This window comes from Drosophila pseudoobscura, chromosome 4, assembly GCF_009870125.1.
Source record: "Drosophila pseudoobscura strain MV-25-SWS-2005 chromosome 4, UCI_Dpse_MV25, whole genome shotgun sequence".
Taxonomy (NCBI): Eukaryota; Metazoa; Arthropoda; class Insecta; order Diptera; family Drosophilidae; genus Drosophila; species Drosophila pseudoobscura.
This window is the reverse complement of record NC_046681.1, coordinates 17,047,811-17,073,113: the sequence shown is the minus strand read 5'-3', so window position 1 is coordinate 17,073,113 and position 25,303 is coordinate 17,047,811. Positions and strand designations below refer to the sequence as shown.

At 44.3% G+C, this 25,303-nt stretch overlaps 2 protein-coding genes across 4 annotated transcripts; both read left to right on the top strand.

The window, feature by feature from the left end:
• Positions 1-81: 81 nt before the first annotated feature.
• On the top strand, positions 82-24,263 carry LOC4811732 (protein I'm not dead yet). Of its 3 annotated transcripts, XM_001352267.4 has the most exons (9): positions 2,396-2,545; positions 2,616-2,760; positions 2,817-3,082; positions 3,135-3,249; positions 3,302-3,351; positions 3,416-3,538; positions 3,713-4,403; positions 4,456-4,572; positions 4,639-4,783. In XM_001352267.4, the coding sequence occupies exons 1-9, from the start codon at positions 2,541-2,543 to the stop codon at positions 4,729-4,731; spliced, it is 1,605 nt and encodes a 534-aa protein (XP_001352303.3). In that variant the 5' UTR covers positions 2,396-2,540; the 3' UTR covers positions 4,732-4,783. The 3 variants fall into 3 exon arrangements, 2 of the variants coding, with proteins under 2 accessions (XP_033235884.1, XP_001352303.3); XR_004469176.1 differs by lacking the exons at positions 3,713-4,403; positions 4,456-4,572; positions 4,639-4,783 and adding exons at positions 23,580-23,990; positions 24,052-24,263; XM_033379993.1 differs by lacking the exons at positions 2,396-2,545; positions 2,616-2,760; positions 2,817-3,082 and adding an exon at positions 82-194.
• Positions 10,443-11,599, top strand: LOC4811730 (uncharacterized). Its single transcript, XM_001352266.4, has 2 exons — positions 10,443-11,067; positions 11,127-11,599. The coding sequence occupies exons 1-2, from the start codon at positions 10,546-10,548 to the stop codon at positions 11,454-11,456; spliced, it is 852 nt and encodes a 283-aa protein (XP_001352302.4). The 5' UTR covers positions 10,443-10,545; the 3' UTR covers positions 11,457-11,599.
• Positions 24,264-25,303: the final 1,040 nt, after the last annotated feature.

Genomic DNA, 25,303 nt, shown 5'->3' with positions numbered 1-25,303 from the left:
GATGTGTTTTCCAATTAAGTCCTTTTTTTTACCAAAGCCCAATGCAAATTATTGAAGAGTTTGTTGTCTTTGCAGGCTGGCAAGCGTTGAATGAAGAAACTATGGCCGCAAATACTGAAGAATCTGTTTTATGAGGTGGATGTAGACCCTGACTAGTGAGTGACTAGATTTTAATGGAAGTGGTACAATACCAGGTACGTAACTATGGGAAAACGAATTACTTTTGGTGGAAAATGGATTTATTGGCTTTAAAAATATTCTCCAAGAAATATTATCTAAAACAAGACTTCATCAGCCTCTTTCGGTGCCGAAAAACTAAATTGTTTTTTGATAGCTAGAAATAATAAGTTCTATGATGATGGACGTCATACTAATGTCCAAGGATGCCTCGATCTCGCGGTATGTGAGATGACGATTTTCGAAGCACCATTTCACCAACGAAGGACATTAGAAAGTTCCAGAAATCATGGGTACTCCCTTGTCAAGATTCTTGTTACTTGTTTAACAAAGTTGAGACAATCTGAGACAATCAAAAAACGAGTCAGAGAGCGGCATGTGTAATTCAACTAAATATCAAAATAGTTGAAATGAATGAATGAAAGTATGTGATACTTGTAAAACAAGAAGGAGTAAAGTCAACCCACGAAAACTTTGGTTAAACAAACCAGGCATTTTACCGTCGATTGCACAAACAGAAACAGTGGCAGGAGCACTAGTAGGGACGGACTCAGTGTTTGAGTGTTGCGACTGCACGGTGCCCATTAATGGATCGAGGGACACTGTGTGGATGCCTGCTTATTTATTTTGGAATACCTTTTATCTCTGTCAAATTTGATTCAAGGCAAGGCCCTGTGCCCCGACCAACCATATGGTACGGAATTAGTAGTACGGCAGATTTGGCTAGAGTAGAAAAGTTAATTCAGCTTCCACCTCAAATACAACGCCGGCTCTTACTTCAATTCTAACGAAGCAGAACGAGCAGTTTCGCCAAATTGCCAGAGACGCGCAGTCGTTGTTACGCGTCACCTGGCAAAACAAAGTTGTCACTGCCGTCAAATTTGAAACTGCATTGAGGAGCATCCACATCGCAGTCTCTGCCAGGTTCTGCCGCACTGTTAGAAAAAGTTTTATTGCCCAGAGTCACTGGAGCCTTTACAATAAAAACTGACCTACATAAGTTTACTCAGCTTTCAGAAACAAGCAAAATTGCTATAGAGACTCCGAGTACACGTAACCCCCTACAAAAACTTATCCCACCGTTGCATAGACTGGGCCGGGGGGGAGAGACAGAACCCCAGAAGACGGCTCAACAATCCTAACCCATTGCCGTACCATCTACCGTTCTGGATCTAAGATTAGCAAGTTATATCAACAAAATGTTGGTAATAAAAAGATAGAGTTAAAGATTGAAGTATCCAAAAAACATATTAATCAAATTTAAAAGGCGCATCGCTAAGTGCGATTCCTTAAGCGACGCTACAGAACGAGATTTTGCTTTTTGGGTACATCTTAAAGCAGGAGTTCTCTGGAGTTCTCTGGAGTTCTTTGTCTTTGGGAAATATGGAAGACAAATGCCAATACGAAGAAATGCTCGCAGAATGATTACGCCTTGAGTTAGCAAACACAAATATTTGCATTCTTTTAATTTACTTTTTTTACCAGTGCCAAGGCGTGTCTAGAATTTACGATGCTGCGAGTGTTTGTTTTCAAAGAAATGTATATTTTTGCATAGCCTGGCGTATGATTAATATAAGATTTAAGTAAAAAAGTGAATGGAGCTCCGTCGCAGAGTGGTTTCCCCCCAAACTCAATGAAACCAGGAATTTATTTTTTCTAAAGCCAAGTCAAAGTTGAAAACCAACCAAAAAATTAGTTGTTAGTTCGTTTTTTCTTTAGAACTGTCTTTGCCTTCAAATGATTAAACCAATAAGAGATACCTAAAACAGAATCGTACAATACATACTTTACTTTTTACTACTTTGTGAGTTCTATATTCTAAAGCAAAAGTTTGATTAAATTTATTGGATTTCTGAGGGCTCTGTAAAATTCTCCATTGGATGCGTGTGTATTTGCCACCTCTATCCGGACGATCCGGACTGCACTGTGCGTCGTAGTACTGCAAAGAAATATCATGTAAGGTAGACTGGGAATTTTCAACTGGAGAAAATGTGGAACGCACTATCATATATTTTTTTCTGAATCATTAATCAATTAGGGTATTCTAATTTGGAAAAAATCAAGCTTACACGTACAAATAATAGACAATGAAATGGCCCAAGCGTGATAAAATAAAGCCCGCAATTTCCCTATCTGTATCCTTGAACCTGCGACCCCTTCAAAGAAGTGTCTAAAATCCATTGATTGGGCTATGAACTGGTACCATCGCAGCATGCTGTTCAGATTGGGGCCACATCGAATTTTATTCGTCTTAGCAGCCCTGTTTAAATCATTCTGTTAGATATTCCGTATTCCTTAACAAATCATTAGAAATCGTTCCACAAATTATTTCGGGAAATAAAAAGTCTTAAATACTTTCCAAAATGGCGTAAGTAAATATTTAAGGGAAAAATAATAGTGTAAAAAAAATAACAAAACAACAAATATTTACGAATAAGTGAGGCCGCCGAGTACAAGCCTGGCGACTTTCCATACAAAGAGCAAGATGATCGAAAACAGTTTTGCAAGTTTCACTACAAAGGCGTTCTCATCGTGGTCATTCCCCTCGTGTTTGCCCCGATTCTGCTGGCAGAGAATATATTGGTACGTACAGGCCTGTCTATTTAGCAGGCCCTCGAATTGAACTGAATTCCCAATAGGTGTCTCGGTTTATATACATTACAATATGCCTGTATCTGTACTACATCCTCAACGTTATGGCTCAAGGCGCAACTGCTTTTCTCTACATTACATTCATTCCTGTCTTGGGCATCGCGGGCTCTGGCCCCGTCAGCAATTCGTATTATACAGACCTAATATTTCTGACATATGGCAGCGTCATTCTGGGCGTCATGATGGACTCTTCGAAGCTCAGTGAACGTCTCGCCGTAATAGTTATCAAAATTTGTGGTTCCAACATCATAGTGTAAGAAAATCCATACAAACCGATCATACTTACTAGGTCTTTCTCCGCATAGTTTTCAGATATTTCTGGTCCTTGTCACTGCGCTGTCATCCGTTCTGGTTAACTCCACACTCATTGCGGCCTTTTGGATGAAGGTGGCTCTAGCTGTGATGACTGAATTCAACGAGGTGAGTGTGTGATCCCAGTATTAAATTAAGGCTCAAACGATCCTTTTTTCAGGCTGGCATTGTTAAAATGTACTCCGACGAAGAGCCCTACGAGCGTGGATCGTAAGTCTAAAGTAGTGTGCCATACTTTCGATACAACAAAATAATACTTCTCTCCGTTTCACAGTAAACCCTATCCGTCGCGTCCTGCAGTGGGCATTTATTTAACCGTGTGCTATGCCTCCACCCTGGGGGGCATGATTTCGCCACTACAGGATCCCAATGAAGCTCTGATCGGCATTTTTAATAAGTAAGTAGAGTATTTTTATATCCGGTACTCAAGGAGCACAGAAGGAGGCGCTTCCGAACCCGTAAAGTAATTTTATTCTTAGCCAGCATCAATGGCCGGTTCGACATTGCGATGTCTGTCTGTCAGTCTTCTCGTTCGTTAGTTATTGCCAAATAATTATACCTGTTCCCCCAGGAATTTGAAGGGCAAGGTCGGCGCTGGAAGCTTCCTGGTGCTGTTAATTGCTCCGATGATTCTTAGCATGATCGTATTGAGTCTTTGGATCAGTTGTATGTTCCTCGGACTGGCGGGGGGCAAAGTGAAGCAGGAGCTGGCCGAGGGTGCTGGCAATAGGGACGGATTCAAACAGGCCGTGGCCGATAAGGGGGAGAAAATGGGTCCCTGGACAATCCACACCAAATTGTCCCTCATCCTGATTCTTGTTACATTTCTGCTAATGATGACGCGAAAGCCTGGCTTCATGGATGGCTGGGACACCATAAGCAAGAAAACGACTAATGGTCCCTCCGTCACAATCATTGGAATGAGTATTCTATTCTTTGGCATTCCCGCCAACTACATGTTCTGCAAATACTACATGTGTCGCCAGCCCAAGAAGGAGGGCAGTGTGCCGTCGCTACTGGGCTGGAAGGCGGTGAATTCCAATACACCTTGGGGACACATCTTCATGCTGGCTGCCGGGTTCAGCTGCGTGTTCAGCGGCCAGAAGGCCGGTTTCTTTGATTGGTTGGCGGACTCGGCGAAGAAGAGCAAAATGAGCAAGGGAACTGCCTTGATGTATGGCTCCGCATTGGGAGCCCTGATGACTATCCTAGCACCAGCCACCACCTTGGCTAAGCTCGGTGTCCCCATTATGTTTGGTGCCGTAAGTGGACTACGGTCGATCAGGACTATTGCAATACACCTCTTTCTTCTAGGGTAAGAACGTGGCCGTGCCATTTGCGACTGCATTGCACAATCAGTTCATGCTACCAACCAGTACACCATCCAACACGATTATTGCCGGCTGGGGAAATGTCAGGCCCTTTCAGTTTGTAAGTATCTGCTAGACAGTAGTTGAAGGTCGTGACCCCAAGCAACGAACTGACTCTCATCCCCAGCTATTGGGAGGCCTGGTACCCACCATACTCATGTTTGTCTTCATTCTGGGCTTCACCATGGCCCTAGGAGGAACTGCATTCTCCGGTTATTAAACCGAATTCAATACACAAACAGCAACCAATAAAATCACAATCAGCATCTTAACTGTGACTTAACTTAACTCTTAGTCTCTGAGATCGAGAAGAAGATCTAGAAGAACAAGTGGGAAACGTTTCCTTCCTTCATAAGTACATACCTACACACCTAACTCATATACCTGTACTACTTAGGTACCTGGTATAAAAACCTATATATTTGGCAATGTACAGCCCTGCTGAAATGCACCCAATTCGAACCCAAAAGCACTGTACCCAGTGGGTGATAAGCAAAGGCTTTTAACCAAATTACACAGTTTCGCATTTAAGGCATTACCCGCCTGGACATTCGCACCTAATTCGCATCGCTCTAATCCAAACAGGGCCTGCAAAACCGTTCGGGCTAAATAATTGATTTGTTAATTTAGTCATGGACATGGACCCTCCCCATGTGCCTCTCCAGGAGACTCCTACCGGCTGAATAGTTTTCGGTTTAGTGCAGTCTGGAACCAGACGACCCGCTGCTGCCCAGGGGACGAATTTATATTCCAACAATTTAATTATTAAATTCGTCGCGAACTGTTCATGAATATTCATATCAGTCACGACATTCTCAAATTGTCTCTCTTATTGTTTTGGTTGGAGAACACGACTGCCATTGCCTTGACCAAAAATACATGAAAATGAAATGTACGGGCATCAAGTGTATACGGTGGGGATTCCGTACGCTATTCTGCTAGGGCTACCCAGCCCTTGCGGGGTCGGGTACATATGTATATCTTTTATAAGATTTTTGGAACGTACTGCTCAAAGGTCGCACAGTTCTCCAAATAGAAGACAGGCGTCCTGCGACTTATGCTTTTCATTGTGAGTGCAACATCTAATTGCAATTGTCGGAAAATGTATTGATGCTACACTATATAAAAGAGTTCCTTAGTGTTCCATATAGTTCCATTTATGCAAAAATCGATACATTGTACTCCATTAACAGAGGGTGTGTAAGATATTAAGCTATCTTCAGCTTTTTTCTTTGGATATTTTCATTTAATCCCAGTTGGGACTGGGGACCCCCAAAAACTGGATACTCATGGACTGGGAACAGTCACAATCAGAAACGCTTTCGGTTGTGCTCCCCTCTTATGGGCTTGCCTATTATCCGCCTGTTTTTTCCAGTCATTGCCCTCCCGTAAAATGAAAGAAAAAATTATGTTTATATATTCAAATGTCATGCACGTCTTAAGCTGATTTTTCTGATTTTCTGCGTTGGTATGAGCTAAGCTCTCTTGAATTTTCGCATTTTAAACCCAATTCCTGTCTCATTATTCTTTTGACATCTGCGCAGGTTTCACAAGCAAATTGACAACAAAAACTGTGCAGGATTTTTCCCACCCATGAATTTCCATTTCCATTTGCAAGGAGTCACGTCACCGATTCGGGGCTTTGTTTTGCCATGGATTAATAACTCTCGAGGAAAAGTTCAGACGCCCCGGTACAGATTTCATTTATTTCTGACTAAACCAGACTAAGAGTAACGGCAGACAGTGAATAAGTTTAAACAAGCGCATGGCAAGAATCAAAGTTCGAGTATGCACATGTGGCCCCGGGTTTTCCGTAGTTATACCTTAGTCCAGGACGCCAGGTTTTACTATAATTAGTCTTTATTTATGAATATTATTTAAGATTAGTTATGATTACATTACATTATGATTAGATTAATACAAATAATTGCGCTCGTGATTTGCGTGTGGCTGAGTGGGACTTGGCGCCGAATCAAATGGCGTCGATCGTTGAGGCTGTGTTCTCTCCTCTCTTTGTTCGACGGCCGCTTCTACTCTCTCTCTCTGTTACTTGCTCTGTTATCGCTACGGACTCTGTTGCTCTACTTGCTCTGTTATCCCTACAGACTCTGTTGCTCTCTGTGGCTTTCTACCAAATCCCACCACACACATGCCCAGCCAGTCGGTACATCTTCAGAAAGTTGTTGTTCTTCAGGCTTAAAGGAAAGTGCTTTCTTCTTTTGAGAAGTGTGACAAGTTTTATTCTCCCATTCGAAGTGCATCGGCGTCGAAGCCTCGAAGCTGTTGCTGAAGAGAGCCAGAATTCGTGTGGAGCAATGACCTTCCCTTTGTGGTGGACTGATTTGCCCCACAAACATTATAAATTAAAGTAAAGTACACTTAAAACCTAATTAATCCAGCTCTGGATTAGTAAACACCGAAAATAGAGTTTTATTATTCAAAACTTTAACAAAAAAAACCTATAATTTCCACAAAATGTGTCATATTAATTGAATTCATAATCGCACGCATATCAATGGCCCCCATAATGATAATGTCCAGTATCCGAGCCTCCAATCAAGCGACAACAATAAATCTATTTTTTAATCATTTATGGCTATGCAAATGGCAAATATACATACATACATATGTACATGCTTGTGTGTGTGTGAAAAATAAACTCAATAATGGCACAGAAGGCAGGGAAGGCAGGGAAGGCCGAAGTCCGAACAGCATCAGAAATTATTGTTAATAAAAACGAAAACTAATAAAATTACAGCGATTTTATCGCGACGAAAAAAGGCAAAACAATTGCGATGGCGTCGCGCATGTGCACACAGCAAAAAGCGTGACATCAAATCAAATTAAACTTAATGTTCAATGCGATAAGGACCGCAAAATTGAATACTCATAAGAGGGGACCGAAATGATTATGTTTAATTCAACCACAAAAGGGAAGACCAGCTAAATCAGAACAAAACTCATTTCCAGCGGAAGTCGGGAGTCGGGCAGCCATGACGCCATGCCATCCTTCAAAATGGCCATTTTTGGCCATTGTCTGTCTGTCCCACTATCTGTCTGCCCCACTGTCTGTCTGCCTCTTTGCCGCGCCGTCAAGCGCCCTGGTGTCCTGCTGATTAGCCGTCACGAAGCTGTGACGAAAGGAACAAATGAATTATTATGGCGTTGCGTTCCAATTGTTGACATAGATTTAAATTATTTGTAACAAAGTCAACGAATCGTGTCTGCTCCTCGCCCTTGTCGGAATCGCTTCTCCTTCAGTGCTCTCATGCCCCAAGGGCTTGCCGCTGATTTGATTGTCGCGCAAAACACAAGTAAAACTCTGTAAAGAAACAAGATTGTTTGTTTAACGAGATGTTGCACAGGAATTTATCTATTATATACAGAATTCGATGGAAGATTTTGTATACCAATTCATTGTCAGCAGTAAAGGGTGGAGAATCGTCCGCTCCACCGTGTGTCTCGTCTCGCCTGTTTTAAATGACTTTCAAAAATGGTCTTCGCGTCTTCTCTCTGATAAGAGGAATAGGCACTAGCTAATAGGCGGAATAGGCGCGGCCTGGCCACTGTTTTGTCCTGTAGTTCATTCCTTGTAAAGGTCCCGAGAGGCGTGACCTCTCTGTAGTCATTACTGTTAATGGCCGCTCGCCGATTAGATACAGTTAAGACTCGAGGATATAGTTTCAGTATACTCCAGTTGTCAAAGTCCATGCCCGAATTCGAGGCTTGGATCATTTTGCACATGGAGAATCGTCTATTCCTTGATTACTTCTCTTTGGACGTTCGAGTATGTGGACTCTCCTACTCGTATAATAGTCTACATACATATAGTCTCAGAGCTCTTTTTATTTAGCTATTCACGCCACTGGGCTCTGTTTGTGTATTTTTTTTAGGGACATCAAAAGGCATGGAAAAATCCGCTTGGATGTCAACAGCATTGGCCCATTTTCCCATTTCCCTCCTCTGTTTTCTATTTTCCTTTCGTAATGTTCTCCCTTTTGTTTGCCTTTTACCTCAAGCTTTTTACAGGCTTTAATGTTTTCCACTTGTGGCATTAATTTCTGCTGTGTAAGCAGATAAATTGCAAAATGTCAGAAGAAGCAGACGAAGCTGACAGTCACTGGCATTAATACGGATACCAAGTCGTTTGCAGGAACCCGACTCCATTGATGTCAAGTTGAGAAGTCCATCAAGTGGCAAAGTAAATTTGAACACTTTATGAATGGTGTTTGGTCCTCAATCCTGAAGTCTTTGCGAGATTATCGAGGCATTGAACTGTTTACAATGGTAGATGCCTCAAGAGGCAAGGACCTGTTTATACTATAAACTGTTGAAGGGTCAGTTTGCCACACAGGCAGGGCGGGAGGCGGGTGGTGTGGCAAATAAACACTATGATATTGACTATAACCTGAGAAAACGCACGTACAGCACCTTTATTTGAATCAAAATCAATTCTCCTGCCCCTTTACATCTTTCTTAATGGTTTGAGTGGACTTTTGATTGGTGCAAGCCTCGTTTTGCGAAAGCCTATCACCCTCCTCTTCCGTGAAGCTCTTAGAGACACTATCAGCGTCTTTCCTATGTGACAAACGCCAGTTCAGCAGGCTGGAATCCGATCGAAACGCGTTCTCAATACTAGTACTGTCGTGCATGTTCCAAATGCACTTTGCAAAGATATTGGAGACATCAATGATGTGGAACCTTGGATTCTTGGCCACTTCTGCGGGCTGGGGAACGGTATTCGTGCAGACGACAAGCTCGAACAGCGATTCACTGAGCTTCTGCTGGGCCCGGCCCGAAAATACGCCGTGAGTGACGACTGCGTAGATTCTCGCCGCTCCGGCCTCGTTCAAGCGCTCAGCGGCCAGGCATAGGGTGTTACTGGTGTCCGCTAGATCGTCCACAACCACAACGACCTTGCCCCGAACGCTCCCAACCAGTATCATGTCGTGCACCTCGCTGGCCACCCGCCTCTGCTTGTGGAACAGAGCCACGTGAGTGCCCAACTTGTGGCTGATGTGGGTGGCCGTTTTGACCGCTCCTTTGTCTGCGCCCACAATCACCAGCTCCGCGTAGTCGGGGATAAAGCGCTTAATCCACGATTCGATGGCAATATCGGATTGCAGGTTGTCGCAGGGTATGTCAAAGAATCCCTGCAGCTGGGCGTTGTGCAGTTGCATGGTGAGGACCCGATTGACCCCGGCCACAGAGAGCATGTTGGCTACTAGCTTGGCCGTTATGGGCTGCTTCCACGAGTCCATTTTGTCCTGCCGCGAGTATGGAAACAGTGGCATCACCGCCGTAATCGTGTTGGCCGAGGCATAGCGACAGGCCTGCACCATAACCAGAAGCTCCATCAGCATGTCGTTGACCGGCTCGCAGCTGGTCTGAACTATGTAGACGTCCGCTCCCCGCACCGACTCGAGCAGCTCGAACCGTATCTCTCCATTGGGGAACTTCGCGCGCAGCACTGGATGCAGGCGGAGCCCCAAGCTCTCGGCCACCACTTCTGCAAAGTCGCAGTGCGATGATCCCGACACCACCACCAGGCGGTGCATTAAATTACCAGGAGTGGAAATATCCAGTACATAAATTTTGTTGAAGCGACAAATTTTGAAGTCCTGTAGCCAGATTGGAGCTGAGCCCCCGCCTGCTTGGATTCGGGTGCAATCGTCAATGTGAGAGCTGCGGGCCGCCCTGGGCGTCTGCAAAATTTGAGATAATTGGTCGAACGATTGATTTGCCTGACCGCGGCTCAACACATCACTAAGCTGTTGGCCTCCTGTTGGCCTGGCCCCCTACAATTAGGCATATTATAATGCCCTGAGGCTGCTCAAGGCTCGGTGGTGCACTGATTAAATAGGGAACGATGGGAGGTGTACACCCAAATGGGATTATAAGGAGATCATTAGATAGGTGACACATAGGGCTTGTGTGAGCTTGCCGGGACTTATACGTTATAACGATCCCTGCTCTACTACAATTTATTGTGTATTTCAAATTCAAACTTCCTTCGTCGCACGTCTAAAATATTATGTTTCGAATTGCCTGCGAAGGAATTCTGGCAGTCAAGGCGCTGCACTACAAGATCCGATCATGGGTATTGGGGCTAGTGCCACATTTAATTATGTCATACCATTGCATGGGCGTGTTGGCCACGCTAATGAATTACCGACTTGTGAGCGTCGAAAAGGCTGTGGTTCTGGATGTCGCGGATGTGTTTGGCTACATCTATACGGCGTTTGATGCTCTACTGACCTCTGCAGCCGTTGCACAGATCCTGGTGCGAGGCAAAGAAGAGACTGGTGTAACAATGCTGCTGATAGGGAGAGTGATTCACCGACTGCTCTTCACTATGTGGGTTCATGTGTATCACTCTCTCCTCAACGACTGCCTCGATGTGAGCTCTCTACTAGTTCTTCTGGCCACTAGAGTCTATCTCCGAGACAGGAACGAATGGCCAAGGTTGGCTCTCAAGAAGTGCGAGTTCCTGTTGTTGGCGGGAAGAATTGGCCTATCCAGTATCTATATATCCTGGCTGGAGGAGATAATTAATGTAAGTTCGGCTTCAATCGAGGTTCCGACAATAGCACTATACGTGACATTCCGTTTCAGCCCATCTCCAGCTCCCTCTCCCTCGCTCTCCTAAGTGCCTTGGTCTTGGGGATCAAGTGCAGAGCTGCCGCATACCTGACTGCCTTAGTCATACCCTATCATGACGTGCTGAGCCCACACTTTTGGTTCCTGTGGGGCTGGAATGATGCGCTCCTGTCGTTGGAGCATTTAAGCCTACTGTTGTGTAAAATTGGTGGATTCCTGCTTCTCTCGCAGCTGGGTGCCGGCAAGTGGTCGCTCGATAGGTACCTGTCCAGAGCTCCGGAAACAAAGGAGCAGATGGGACACTACCGCCACACCAAAACCAAAACCTCCGCCTATGTCCTGTAAATGTTTTCCAACGGATTGAGATGTGAATGTCGTCAGGTCTTACCGAGATCTATGCCTGCTGTGCTACTCTTTCCTCTTTTTGACCGGTACCGTTGGTTCTTGAACATCTGAGAGATTTACATAAATTCTGATGAGAAACACTTTCCCTTCGGCTAATATTTATTTTTATTTCCATCTCTATTTGCACACCTAGCCCTCCATGTGGCGGCGGCAGGGTCGCCACTCCAAGGGTTCTCAGATTCGTGCTTCCTCGGCGTAAATTATTAAAAAGTCTCGAGTTGCGCTTAAGCGCCTTTACCCAGCATTTAATCCTCCCTCTACCCTGAAAAGGAAATTGAAACTAGCTTGGGGATGTAATGCCGTTAAATTCCAGAATACAAAAAAAAACTAAGAAACGCAGGGTCTTCTCCTTCCTTGCCGGCTTAAAAGGAAACACTGTCATTAATGAGTTCTGGGTGGGGACACAGAGTCCGCAGTGGGAAAGGCGCGAGGTACCAGCACAACGTGCATTTAAGAACCGCAAAGGACGCAGTGACCTTCGCTCTTGACTCAAAACCCATTTGCATAAGCGCGGCGAGAGGGCTGGGCTCCTGCGTCCGGCAGGATGCCACTGTCTCCAACGAAGCCCACGACATGTGGGCGCCGGGTCTTGGGCTCCTGAGTGTCGACCGCCCAAGCGTTGCGCCGTGCCCCATCAGGAGTGACGAAAGCCACAGCGAATGCGATGTGCATTTTTGTTTTGCCAGCCCGCAATGCGTCTCTCTTAATTGAAAAGCACTTGCAGCCCGTCGTATTGACACAAACGGTGAAAGTAATTGACAGTGCGACAAACAAATAAGAGGGCAAGGCCAGATACAAGCAGGTAATCCGATGAAATTTATTTTGGGAAACTCTTTCAACGGTATATATTTTGAAGCCCCTTTTACAGGAATAAAGACTGAAAGATGCAGCGAATGGTCCGAAGGCTTATCTACAATAGAATAGACCATCCAGACAAAGGGATGGTTCGGCTGGGCATATGGCCTTCTGCGCGATACAAACCAATTTGGCCAATTCTGACCAATTACCCTCTTTCGGGTTATAAAAAGATCAACCTAGGTGAGTGCCGTTCTTCCACCAATTTGAGTGTTTTTCATCGACCTAAAAGCATCCAAACACCTATGGATGTAGTTCTCAAGAAATTCGCACACGCAGATGGCCATATAGAGGACATGGAAATGTCTTTAATTAAAATGCTGTGTGTGTGCGGTTTGCTAGTAATGTGGGCCCCAGTCCAGCCTGTATTTGCTCAAGTAAACTAGGTAATATGTATATTTGTCTAGTATGTAATGCTGCTGCATGTCACTGACTTCCTCAGCCGCTCATCCTGTTTCAGGCCTTTAAACAAACCAAAGGACATGGCATTTAACTGGAGCCTGACCTGGAGCTGCTGCTCAGATAAGACTGCAATCAAATATACCTTTTATTAGTCAAACAAACTTAACCAAACGTATGTATGTGTATAATTAATTTGCTCAGCCCGTTCAAACAGGCAGCTGAATGGGAGTACCAGTTGGCAGCTGAAAGGAAACGGGAATACTTTTAGTGGCTCATATATTGGTATTACTTCCTTGTATTAGTATTAGTATTAGTAAATATTCAATATACGCGCCTATGAACCGATGATGGACCGCGATTTATTAAAAATGTATAGGCAGAAACCATTTGGTGGTCGGACATGGTTCTTTTTAATGGATTTTCAATGTTTCATTGAACTATACAGAATGCGAGCATAATCAAAATGATATTGAATGAAATTTCAAAGTTTGCACGCTTTCTATACATACCAGTATATGCACACTTTGACATTGTGAATTGGTGGAATTGGTGGAATAGACCTACCTTAGCGATACCCTACAAAAAAACGAGCCGTAAACTTAATCTAATAGTGAGGAATTCCCTTTAGGTCCTTCACTGACAGTTCCCTAAGACCTCTGCTTTTGATTCGTACATATACCCATGTGCACTTGGTCGAAAGTGAAAACAAATTGGTGCCTGCCACCGGCACACTTCCTCGAAGGTTTTTTCAACAAGATAAGAAAAATGTGCGTGTGAGCATGTCGTAATTACACTTCCCATATTTAAAAGAAATGTATGTATATTGGATAAATATCAAACTTCCAAACTAGAACTGTCTCTCGAATAAAAATGCCTAAGATAATACCCCTAATTGGGGTTTATCCAGTACCAGTCTCAGTACATATTTCGATAAAACGACTTCAGCGAAACTGGTTCCCAGAACATGCCTGAAGAAAATCGGGTGAAGAGCTCTTGAAAAGCACATGAGAAAGTTTCCACGGAGCCCATACTTTACAATTTTGAGTATTTGTGCCCCTCGTCTAATCCCTCAGACTCTGTACGCAAGTGGTTTTAACTTTAACTGTTTCCCAGCATCTGCGCAGGGACGAAATAGATGCGGCTGGTAGATTTCCCTTCAAGGCTGAAACACACGTACGGTATTCATTTGGGACCATCATCATCTCGGCCTCAGCGACATCGTCGCATTACGTAAAAGCGCTTTTACGACTACATTTGAACACTTATGCACACGCACACAGAGAGCCCGAGAAAGAGAGAGTGGGAGAGGAAGAGAGACAGCTAACAGGTTAAGTGCGACCAGAGATTTAAACGTGTGCAAATGGCAGATGCAGAGGCAGAGACAGAGTCAGAGACAGAGACAGAGACGGAGACAGAGACAATAAAGCTTAGAGACGCGGCGACTGGGCATGGTCTCTCTCTCATTGGAGTTCTGTATTTTTGCCTTCTCTTTGTTTCCTTTTAAGAATTTTCCAATAAGCCCCACTGCTGGCTTATTTTTGCGGCGCGACATTAAATGGCTTTTCAGCTTTATAAAAAGTCGTTTCGAATGCTCGTATTTCTCGTATTTCACTTATTTTTCGCTTCTTTTTTCGTATTACAAAGTCATTTTCGATTTTCACCAATTCAATAATAATGCCAGTCGCTAGGTTATTAAAATTTCGCGAAAAACATTCATGCTGACTTTGACTTCGGCGGAGTTTTTCTTTCATTGGGACTGTTCTCGGTTTGTGTACTTTTTTAGGCACCAAAATGTCAGCGACACGTTGCCACCAGCGACAATTTATCATAAATATGCATGGGCACATACACATCCACATCCACATCCTCGTACGTAAATGTAAATGTGTGGCATATAAATCCAGGTCCTGTGCGGAATCCTGGGTGGAACTGCTTGCCGGCCTTCGGGGGGAAGCTGGGCGGCCCCTGGCGCGGCTCGCCTCTTGTTTATGCCGCTGTCAGAGCTCGTTTAATTCAACATTAGCGCCTTGCAGTGGTCCGAGAGGCGAGCCCCGCCTACCGCCTGCCGCCTGCCGCCTGACGCTGCCACTGTTGCGACGTCATCGTCGAGCCGGAACCTTTGTATGCCCGCGGCCGTTTGCACACGCTTTTCCAGGTCGTTCTTCTGCTGTTTAGCGTGGTGTTTTTTTTTTCAAATTGTCAAACTGTCAAATAAATTACACGGGAAAACGTACAAAAGATTTGACGCAGTTGGGCTTCCCCGCTGGAGCTCGGCTTTGTGTGCACATGCATAGGCACATTAGCAAATTATGCGGCTAGTCTTTGTGGCTGGCTTCGGTTGTTGGTCCCACACAGAAATGAGTTTTTCATTTGTTTAGGCTTCGTTGTGGGGCCGATAAACATTCCCTTTTGATTATGGTGAATAAATGAAGATTAAATATTTTTAAACAAATATGTGATTATCAACCGATCCACCAGAGTTCAGCCGGTTCGGCATGCATATGTGCTTATCAATAAATTGTAATTAAATGTACATTAAATCATTTAGAAAGTAAAAGATTCGACATGTCTGGCCACCTACGCTAATCGTTTGGCATGCTTTTCGAATATTGAGTGGAAAATTCCCTGGCAGAAGCCCAATCGACAACTGAGGAAAATGCATGAAATCTAAAGATACTGACAACATTACAGGTAGATTAGTATTAATTTTATGCATAACTTTGCATTTTCATTGGGAGAAATCATAAATTATTTCCTGCCAATGGGGGGGATGCACAGGCTTGGGGATCAAAAGGTTTTGGCACCACTCGTATAAAGTCTCTAAAGCAAACCAAAGTATGGAACTGACAGGCGACTGTTTCAAACTTAAAGAGTGTCTTGGCCATATTAAGTAACGATTCGCACAAACATCCAGACATACATACCTACCAGTACGAGGACATGGGGTCACGGGGTGATAAAAGAAGGCGCGCGGGCGAGCGGGGGAGCGGGCGCTCTAGACTTATCCAAAAGTCGAGCGGATTTTGGTATGGAAAAGTTTGCCTGGCAAAGCCGCTTAGCCTAGTTAAATAAAAGTGGTACAAGAGCTCAGCCGGCACACAAGCCCTGGTCGGGATGCCTTGAACTCAAACCCGAACTGTTACACGGGAATCGTCACAAAATTCGCCCGCCGCACTTTAATTGCATTTTGCCTGCAGAATCCAATGCAGGCTGGGAATCGCAGTGTCAGGTTGCAGGTCCAGAGCGGCACCAAAATTTCAATTTACGCTCCATTTAAAGGGGTTTTTCTCGCTCGAAAGACCTCAAACGTTAAGCTCCCTTGCGCCCTTTCTGCTCTCCGAGGGATCTCACCTTTTCGACTTACTTTGGCAAAAAGGGGCAGGCATTCTATTTATTCATGCCAGATGTGCGGTCGTACTTAAGTTTAGCTTCGCTTACGCCAAGTTGGCATTTAAATATTTATTGTATAAAAAGCACGTGAAATCTACTAGTGTGTGGAGGCCAGAGTCTATAAATATGCGATGAAGGCTGAGCCGTAGCCTCAGAGTGTTTTTCAATCAGCAGAAATGCTTTATTACTTTTTTAACTTGAATTTATAAACTGGCGCGCTGCCCCACGGCTTAACTGGCGGAGTTAATTAGCAGCAGCTGCTGCCTTTAATTTCATTATCCGTCGACTCCTGACTTCTGTGTCCTGATTCCTGATTCCCGATTCCCGGTTCCCGTTTCCCGTTTCCTGACTGCATTACGAGTATCTTCGGCAAAAGAAGTCGGGCATACATTTTGGGCACTCAAATGCTCATCTAGAAAAGTCGTAAAAAGTTTAACGTGTTCCCAAACTTGTCCAGAGGCATCGATGGATTCTGTGGCCGCCGAAAACTCTATAAAAGTTTCAAATTGTTGCACGGAAAATGACACGCGCCTGTCCGGGCGGGACCCCCTCTCTGCCGGCTGTGTGTTAATCTGTTGAAATTTGCGTTTTAATAGAAATCTGTTTGTGCTGGGAGTGGAGTGCTGGGGGAGTGGGGGAATGCTCGTCCCGTGCCGAAGTTTTGACGGCAGGACCCACGTGGCTGGATATAAAAATGCTTATTGCCTTTAAGTACGTGATTTCGCTTTTGAACATTTTGTACACACTTTTTGCGACTGCTGTGTTGACAGATGCATTAAGTGTATTGGATTTTACGATTGGGGACGGGGTCATACAGATATAATTTAATTAATGTAATGGCTCCACACCGTCCTCCTCCAGAGGCGAAACAAAACTAGGGAGCACTAAACGATGATTCGTTTTGGTGCCTGTTGAAGGACTTTCGCCACAGGACAATACTTACAACCCCAACTACTTCGCAGAACCGCTAAAAGGTGGTATATACAAAAGAGACGGGTACATGTAACGAAAGAAAATTGAGTAGAATCTTCAATTTAAATGTAAGGTATGTAGAATACAAATCGAACCTTTTTCCAAGTTGCTGGAAAAGTGCCAGTTCCAGCCTTAATTCATATGACGATTCGCACTCATAAGAACGTGCTTTTTCACGAGGTATCCTGGTATCCTGGTATCCGTCCTTCAACGGACGGACGGAAAAACACACATATTAGTGTTGGGTAAACATTGCTCATTTTGGGGAACATGCTCACTTGTTCTTTTTTAGTAGGTGGGTCAACTCACTCATATTGCTCACTTAGATTGCTCACTTGTTCACCTAGATTGCTCAGTTGCTCACTTGCTCACTCATATTGCTCACTTGCTCACCTAGATTGCTCAGTTGCTCACCTGCTCACTGTTTACGCACAGATCTGGAAGCAACACAGATTGTGACACAAATAAAATACGTTCACTTTTAATCAAACATTAAAAACTAAAAATAAAAATTGCGAGTAGAGTAGAGAACAAGTGAGCAAAAATGAACAAGTGAACAACAAAGAACAGCTTGGAAGGAACATGTTCAGTTGCTCACTTAAGTGAAAGACTCTTTTTTGTTCACTCACTCATGAGCAACACAACACTAACACATATGTACATATGTACTTAATGGTGTCTGAACATTGTCCTTCTTTGCGTTAAGAATTCTAAGCTAGTGTCTTCAATGGCCTGCGAATTGATACATACATATATGTATGTACGTATAGAACTCTAGAAATTAATAAAATAAATTAAAAATGAAGCAGCTTTATACAGCTGTCTCATTCATACAACACCAAATTTGAAACAGAAATGCATGCTGTCCAAACGAAAAATATACATATTTGTGAGCTGACTAGTCATCCGGCAAAAATGGTAAACAATGGAAACTTCATTGTGGCTGTTCTGGTTCTTGTTGTCGACCAAATCGAGCCCCGGGAAAGTGGAAAAGAGCAAATGGGAAATGTGACGGCATGCGGCCACGTTTAATGAAAACATAAGACAGTTGGCAATGCTGGATTCATTCAGTTGTGCAAATGGAAATTTCAGATTTACAATCCCTGAAAAGGAAGTACAGACGAGCCAAAACACGGGCTGCCATCTCCAGCCGAAAGGAGGTCCATTCTGGGCAGTACTCGAAACTCATCGTTCCCATTACAGGATGACAAGACTTTTGTATCTAGCCTCTCTGCTTTGCTTACTTATTAGATAAAAAAAAACAACCAGACTGTTTCGTAATGTAAGGATGATACCCGCCCGAGTAGAAGGGTTGCAGGATATCCACATTAGACAGGAAGGAAGTGGCAAAACTTTTACTTGACCCGGACGAAGAATACATTGGTTCTGATGCAGGTGCAAATATTGCCCTGTGCTCTCCGAGTACCTGGTATTTTTAAACAATACAATCTGACTGCATGTTCATGCTCGTAGGCCAAGGGAAACGCTTCTGAGATTTAATTTACTGATAATTTAGTTCCGTCGAGAGCCTTGCATAGCTCGACAAAGCTGATTCTTTTCAGCTGAAAGCACTAAGGATTCTCTGCCAAATAACTCATCATTGAGCTCAATTTGTGTTTAACAATCCTTGGTAATCTTTATTGCATGCTCGTTTGTACGGCATCGAAGGCACACCGGAACACTCGCTCTCCGAGGCGTCGAGGCGGCCCCACGCAGCCCGGCTGCAATCCCCCTTATGACAGATTGCAAAGCTGTCCGCCTCCTCTGCTCGGCGGGAGATGGTTTAGTGACAGCCTAAGTGCAATTGAGTGCCGCATAACAGACTGTGCTAATACCGACATGTGGGCGAAGCATTAGCAATAGATACAAAGCACCAGAATTGCTCGAGCTACATAGCTGAAACATTTTCTTATCAGAGCTGAAACCTCTAGAAAGCATCGATCGACTTCTAACATAGCAATATTGTGCATAGCATTATGTAGAAATATCTTTTTAATCCTTCACTTGGACTCTGCAGCCCGGCCCGGTCTCTACCATTATGTTTTTGTTTTTTGTTGTACTACTTATTTGATTTTCCACCCCGGCACTGAGCTGTTTCGCCCCCAGGCAGGCTGTAGGACGAGGGAGTACGACTACGACGGTGTTGGACATTTTGCACATGACAAGGGGAAAAGTTTTCAAGTGGTGCACGTCAGCCGAGAGGTGCAGGCCGAGGCGAAGGCGAAGGCGGATGCGTGGCTCAGGGGTAATCAAGCACGACGGCAGCTGCCGTTAAATTGAGGTAACGGACGGGCTGGAACAGCCGTAGGACCACCTTAGGGGCCGTGTGGCTAAGCGGTGGAAGGGCAAGATACAAAAAACGAGTTTTAATTAAAATGCTCGGCATACTTGGAGGCACGTTTTGAGCTTTTTACTGGCCTCCCGGAGGTAGCTGCACACTGGAGGAATGCCCTCGAGAATGGCAAGAGAATCGATTACTGTGATATCTCAGCAGTGGCTCAATTACTTCGCGAAGGTCCACGTACGCAAAGTAAAGATAGTTTTGCGAATCAAATCTCACAAATCACAGGGACAGTCAGGTACATATGCACAGGCATCTACTGGCAATTAAGTAATTGATTTGGATTTGTTGTGGCCAGAGGCATGAACGATTCGTTACATCTCCCACCCAACGCAATGTCCTGGTAATTTAGTCAATAACATACGTACGAGTATTTAAAATAATTAATATCCGAGTATACTCCACCGTGAATGGTGGCATCATAAACCTAATGCATTTCGCCAGCGTCCGGGCCAACACCAACAGCAATCATAACTTAGTTTGGCTAAAAGCTTGTGCAAACGCTAATTGAGTTTACTCTGGCCCGGGGATGACGGCGGGGCCCTGATCGTTGTACGGGTGGACGGGTGGATTGCTGAATGGTGCGACGCTCGTCCCGAATCCAAATTGATGTGCCTAAGGCCCCCTCGTTCATAGGGATATGTACATACATATGGGTGTATTTGTAGGGAGATCCAAACTTTAGATAGTTTTCCGCGTGAGTGCGTTAAATGCGAAACTGCTGACTCGAAAACTGTCACGCGCAATCAGCGAAGGCAGTAAGTGCTGACCGGCCACGCCCACTTCGTCCGCACACCCATGGATTATGCATTTCGGCCAGGGGACGTGCTAGGGGGGGGGGGGGGGCAGTGTGGATGTGGCTATGGCTATGGCTTTGGTTGCGTGGTCTACTGCCAAAACTGCACTCAAAATTTTCAAGGTTTCCCGGGCTTTGTCATCAGCACGGAAGAGATCCCGTACCCCTTTTCCCCCCTTTCAGGGCTAGGATGACAGTGGCCAGATGCATTTTCATGGCTCTCCAAAGCCTCCATAAGCCATACATTTAATTCAGCTTTACCAAAAACATTTAATTGCCACTACTAGAGCCCATGTAGAAACCCTATGAAGCACGCTGTAGAGCACATACCGTACGTACCGTAAATATTTTCGCAGTTTCGCAGCGATGTTCAATCTGCATGGCTCTCGACGAATAAAGTGTATTTACAGGCAACGAACGACCAAGGATCCAATATTTTCGTTGCCAAGTCAAGACTTTTCTTCGATTTACGGGGGACAAGATCTTTGTGTTTATCTAAGCAATCACTATACCATCTTTGGTAGACCTCCTTGTACAGCAAGGACTTTCTTCTGCATAACGCACAGATAATGTGTACAAATACAATACAGTACTTTGCGGAAAGAAAGACATGCCCACTCGTACAAATATAGTCAGCTCCAATTTTCGTACCTGTGTAGCTTGGAAATGACAGCTGAAAGTGAGCTTTCAATCAGCAGATCAACAGGTGTCGGGGCCCAAAACCGCTTAGCAGCCATGTCACGCGTTTAGCCAAAATTAAAATTAATTAATTGCTTGTGTGCCTCGTGGATCCAATCCACTGCATGGCTGCCATGTGGCTATCCGCAAAATGTAGCTCGAATGCCGTTCCCATTTCTCGTATAAAAAGCCAGGAAAATACAAAATATTCGGGCGATGCATAGCGTTTAATAAATCTAATAAGGCCATGCCAAAACATCAAATATTGCATATACTCGAAACAGAAATCCAAACCCGTTTGCGACATCCGCGTTGACGAGGGTCTCGCTCGATTTCAGGATGTACGCGCCTCGTTCTGCTTTTGGAATTCGGGCATGTCCTACCTATGTATTTGTCAAACAAATTGGCCAGATATTTGTGTTTGACTATTGTATTTGCTAATTTCTCCTACAAAATGTCGCACATAAAGCTTAAGCGGAGTTTATGGGCTTCAAAATGTGGCTGATGTTTGGTTTTCCACGGATACCAAATAAAACCTATTAAAAGAAGCACTTATGCACTTTGTATTAGTGTCCTTTTTTTATTTAACTGGTTAACTAAATTTGTTCAACATTTGATTGCTGTGAGTGCATATTTTCCAGCTTAATCTCGCGATTCGAAACATAACGAGCAAACGCAGTGTCTCAATCTCCCATTCTAGTTTTCCGTTTTTCTGTCATATACGAGTAGGCCCACCCAAAACGGCCCACCGTCATTCACTATATTCATTTCTTCGAAAACTGAACTGGACATCTATAGGCCCCAGAACGTGAGCACGGAGATCTGAACCTGGTCAACCAACCTATTAAAAACTAGTCGCCCTACGGGCCTTGGACTGGAATATCAGTCCATGTACCTTTATTTTTGGCGGACCATCTCGTGGCCCCAACAACCGATTAGCATGGCGCTGAGCAGATAGTAGTTGCTGATATTTTGTTTTCTAAGGATAGCCTTAAAAATCCTTTGAGTAATCCAGCTTATGAACTGACTGCTGATAACCCAAAGCGTGCAAAGCCGATGAGGTTGGAAAAGAAAAAGTAGGCCGAAATGTCCGTGAACCACCGTGAATGGTAAATTGCATCAGTTGTCAGAAAATTTCCTAATTTGACGGCGTGGAGCAATCAATTTCGGAATCGAATAGATTTTACCCTGCACATATTATACCTATACCTAGAGTCTTTGGTCTCTTGATAAGTAGCTAATACTTAAAACATATTAAACAGCTTTGATTCTTATTACATTTAATCGATAATCTAACCATTCTACTTAATCTTACTTACTTAATCTACTTAATGCACATACCGATCGACTGCCCAACCTTACCTACCCCTGCTACCCCGCACCAAGCCCAGACGCCGGAACCTGCCACCATAAATCGCATAGCCAGAAAAACAAGGACAGGGCTTTCGAGCAAAAGGAAAATTATTATACGCCTCATTTTCCAGCGCCTCCAAGAGCCTGCTTATTATATTTTGATTATTTCTGGCACTCGTGTTGCTCCAGCAAAAAGGAGCTCAAATTGAGGCGGAAAACCGGGTTCCCGGCGCTGTAAACAGATTCGTAAATACGCAGACCGACTGGTCAAGACTGGCCCTGTTGATGAGTAGGGATGGGGGACATGGACGGACGGCCTTCTGTACGGATCTTTGGGTGCATAATTTTTTCATTTTGGACTCGTTGGCCTGCTTTTGTCCATAATGAGATATCTCTATTCTCCTTTGTTTCTTTCCGTCATTTTTTCTTACTCTCTCCCAACTGTCCATTGTGTTCTCGTATTATTCAGGGTGTGCGTGTGTGCTCTGTTGTTTTTGCATTTCGCAAAATGCCGCTGGGAAATTCGTACAGCTGAAAGGAAAAAAACGCGGGAATCCACGCGCCAGAATTCCAATGATGGCGTCGAGGTGGTGGCCTTATTAATTAGAAAACGCGCCCGCCTCTCTTCTCTCGCCAGCTTTTTCCCATCTGAGTGTATGTACACGTCTTTCATGGGGATAGAACCAGACGTGGTATTTGCATTTGAATGGGAATATTCAAAAACGAGGGCAGAGTCTCTCCGTTGAAGAGAACAGTCCACAAAAATGCTACGTGGAATCCCTATTAAAAACACGTAGAGTAGATCGAAAATGCCATTTCAAACGTTCAAAATATAGTCTGCACGCGTCCATGGCGCTACGATATTTTTTAGAAGCTTCACAATACATTGTCTAAATTGCACTCTGTTTCCGGTGCATATTTGCTTTTATAATCGTAATGTCCACCATGCCACTTTGTCCCGATATTGTTTGAAAGTTAACTTAAGCAATGGAGAAAGGACCATTCCAAAACAATGGAGTTTAGCTGAAAATACCAATGGTATATGATTCATGTCACCTTCTGCAATAGGCAGCTCGCAACATGTAGCACGGTAATCGATATCCGCTCGGCATCATAGCCGACGACTACGGATCAACGGACCATACCAGCGAATCCAAATTGAGTCACCAACAGAGATGCAGAGATGCTGACGATCTCGTAGATTCTTATATAAAGATTAGATTCCTTACAGATTCCATAACTACTTTATTTAACCCTTCCATTCATTCCATTCCAGGTGGCCCTCTCCGATGGCCAGGAAAACCTCTTGCGAACATCGATATGTCCATCATCGTTTACCAGGAACTTCACCCTTCTGGTCTTGGGGTTTACATGAGCAAGTGTGCGCTCGATGATGGCAGTCCATTCCAGGCACCCGATCGGAGCCTGCTCCTGAGCACGGGGCCACGATGCCGTGCGCCCCTCGGGACATGATTCCGGTCCCGATAGGCAGTGGACCATGGCCCTCTTCCTTGCGTCACACGCTGTTTACTCCGCCTTTCCAGTCCGCTCGCCGTCGGTGTCTCCTCCGTTGATGATTCCACGGCAGTCCTGCTATTTGCCATATCCATGATGCCCCACCTGTGTTGCTGCGTCCACAATGCGGCGCCCCGTCCGCTGCAGTGATCGTGCAGTGACCAGAGATCGCGTAAGTGAATCACTATATATTATGATTGGGAATGTATTTTAAAATATATCTTCCTTCACAGGAACCTCCACGACTTGGCCATCGACAGCAAGGACTTTGACTACGACAACCAAGGGAAGAGCTAAGCGGGCTACTAGACTCTAGATATATCTCCTTGTTGTTAGGTTTAAGGATATACGCTTTCATTTACATAGTAGATACAAAAAATGTTTACTACTTGTGTCTTTATTTATACTAAGCTAACTTTTAATGAATAAAAATATTTAAAAATCATCCTTTGTCGGGAAAACTATACCGACTAAAAAAAGGCGTAGCACGTCCAGATCGGTGACCAAATAGCGGAGAAAACTACACATTTTTGATTGAGGATAAATGTCCTTGATCCTTGATAAGGACTCCATAAAATCAGGGACATTTATCGGATCACAGGAAGACGTCGCACATCCCGATCGGGCCACAAGTAGCCGAGAAAACTAAGAATGTATGGTTGGGGTTGTTGAAGTCCTTACCGGAGGATCGAGGAAATTTTTCCGAACTCAGGAAGACGTCGGCCGTCCCGATCGGGCCACAAATAGGGGAGAAATCAAGATATACATGTCTGGACAAAATATCCTTTATCCTTGGTCCTTGATAAGGACTCCATTAAATCAGGAACATTTTTTCGAACACAGGAAGCCGTCGCACGTCCCGATCGTTCCAGAAGTTGCCGAGAAAACTAAGAATGTATGGTTGGGGTGGTTGGAATCCTTACCAAAGGATCAAGGATATTTTTCTGATCACGGGGGCCATGACACGCCCCGATCAAGCCACAATTGAGGGGAAATCCAAATCAAATATGTCTGGAGTAAATATCCTTGATCCTTGGTCCTTGATAAGGACTCCATCAAATCGGGGACATTTTTCCGATCACAAGATGCCGTCGCAAGCTCAGATCGGCCCATAAAAAGCGGAGAAAATTAATATTTTCGATCCTTGATATCCTTTGTGCTTAAAAAGGACTTCATAAAATCAGGGACATTTTTCCGATCACAGGAAGCCGTCGCACGCCCAAATCGGCCCACAAATAACGGAGAAAACAAAACGGGCGTATAACTGGCTTTAAAAATGTAGTTCAAGAAATTGCCGATGGGGGCGCCACCGTACAAAGGGAAAAACCTCGCGTCAAATGGCCAAAATCTGGATGGGATACCAGGCGAACAGAAATCAGCAGCAAGCAACTGCAGCAAGTGCAAAAAAATTGGTGCATACTTTTGGGGGCTCGACAATTTTAAAAAAATTCAGCGACCTTCTGCTGATTTCTGTTGGCCTGGTGT

Excerpts from the sequence above, each read along its gene's own strand:
- LOC4811732 (XM_001352267.4), top strand. Across the intron at positions 2,761-2,816 it reads TGCTGGCAGAGAATATATTG|GTGTCTCGGTTTATATACAT; the intron begins GTACGTACAGGC and ends AATTCCCAATAG. Across the intron at positions 3,539-3,712 it reads CTGATCGGCATTTTTAATAA|GAATTTGAAGGGCAAGGTCG; the intron begins GTAAGTAGAGTA and ends CTGTTCCCCCAG.
- LOC4811730 (XM_001352266.4), top strand. The coding sequence starts at position 10,546 with ATGTTTCGAATTGCCTGCGAAGGAATTCTGGCAGTCAAGGCGCTGCAC. Across the intron at positions 11,068-11,126 it reads GGCTGGAGGAGATAATTAAT|CCCATCTCCAGCTCCCTCTC; the intron begins GTAAGTTCGGCT and ends ATTCCGTTTCAG.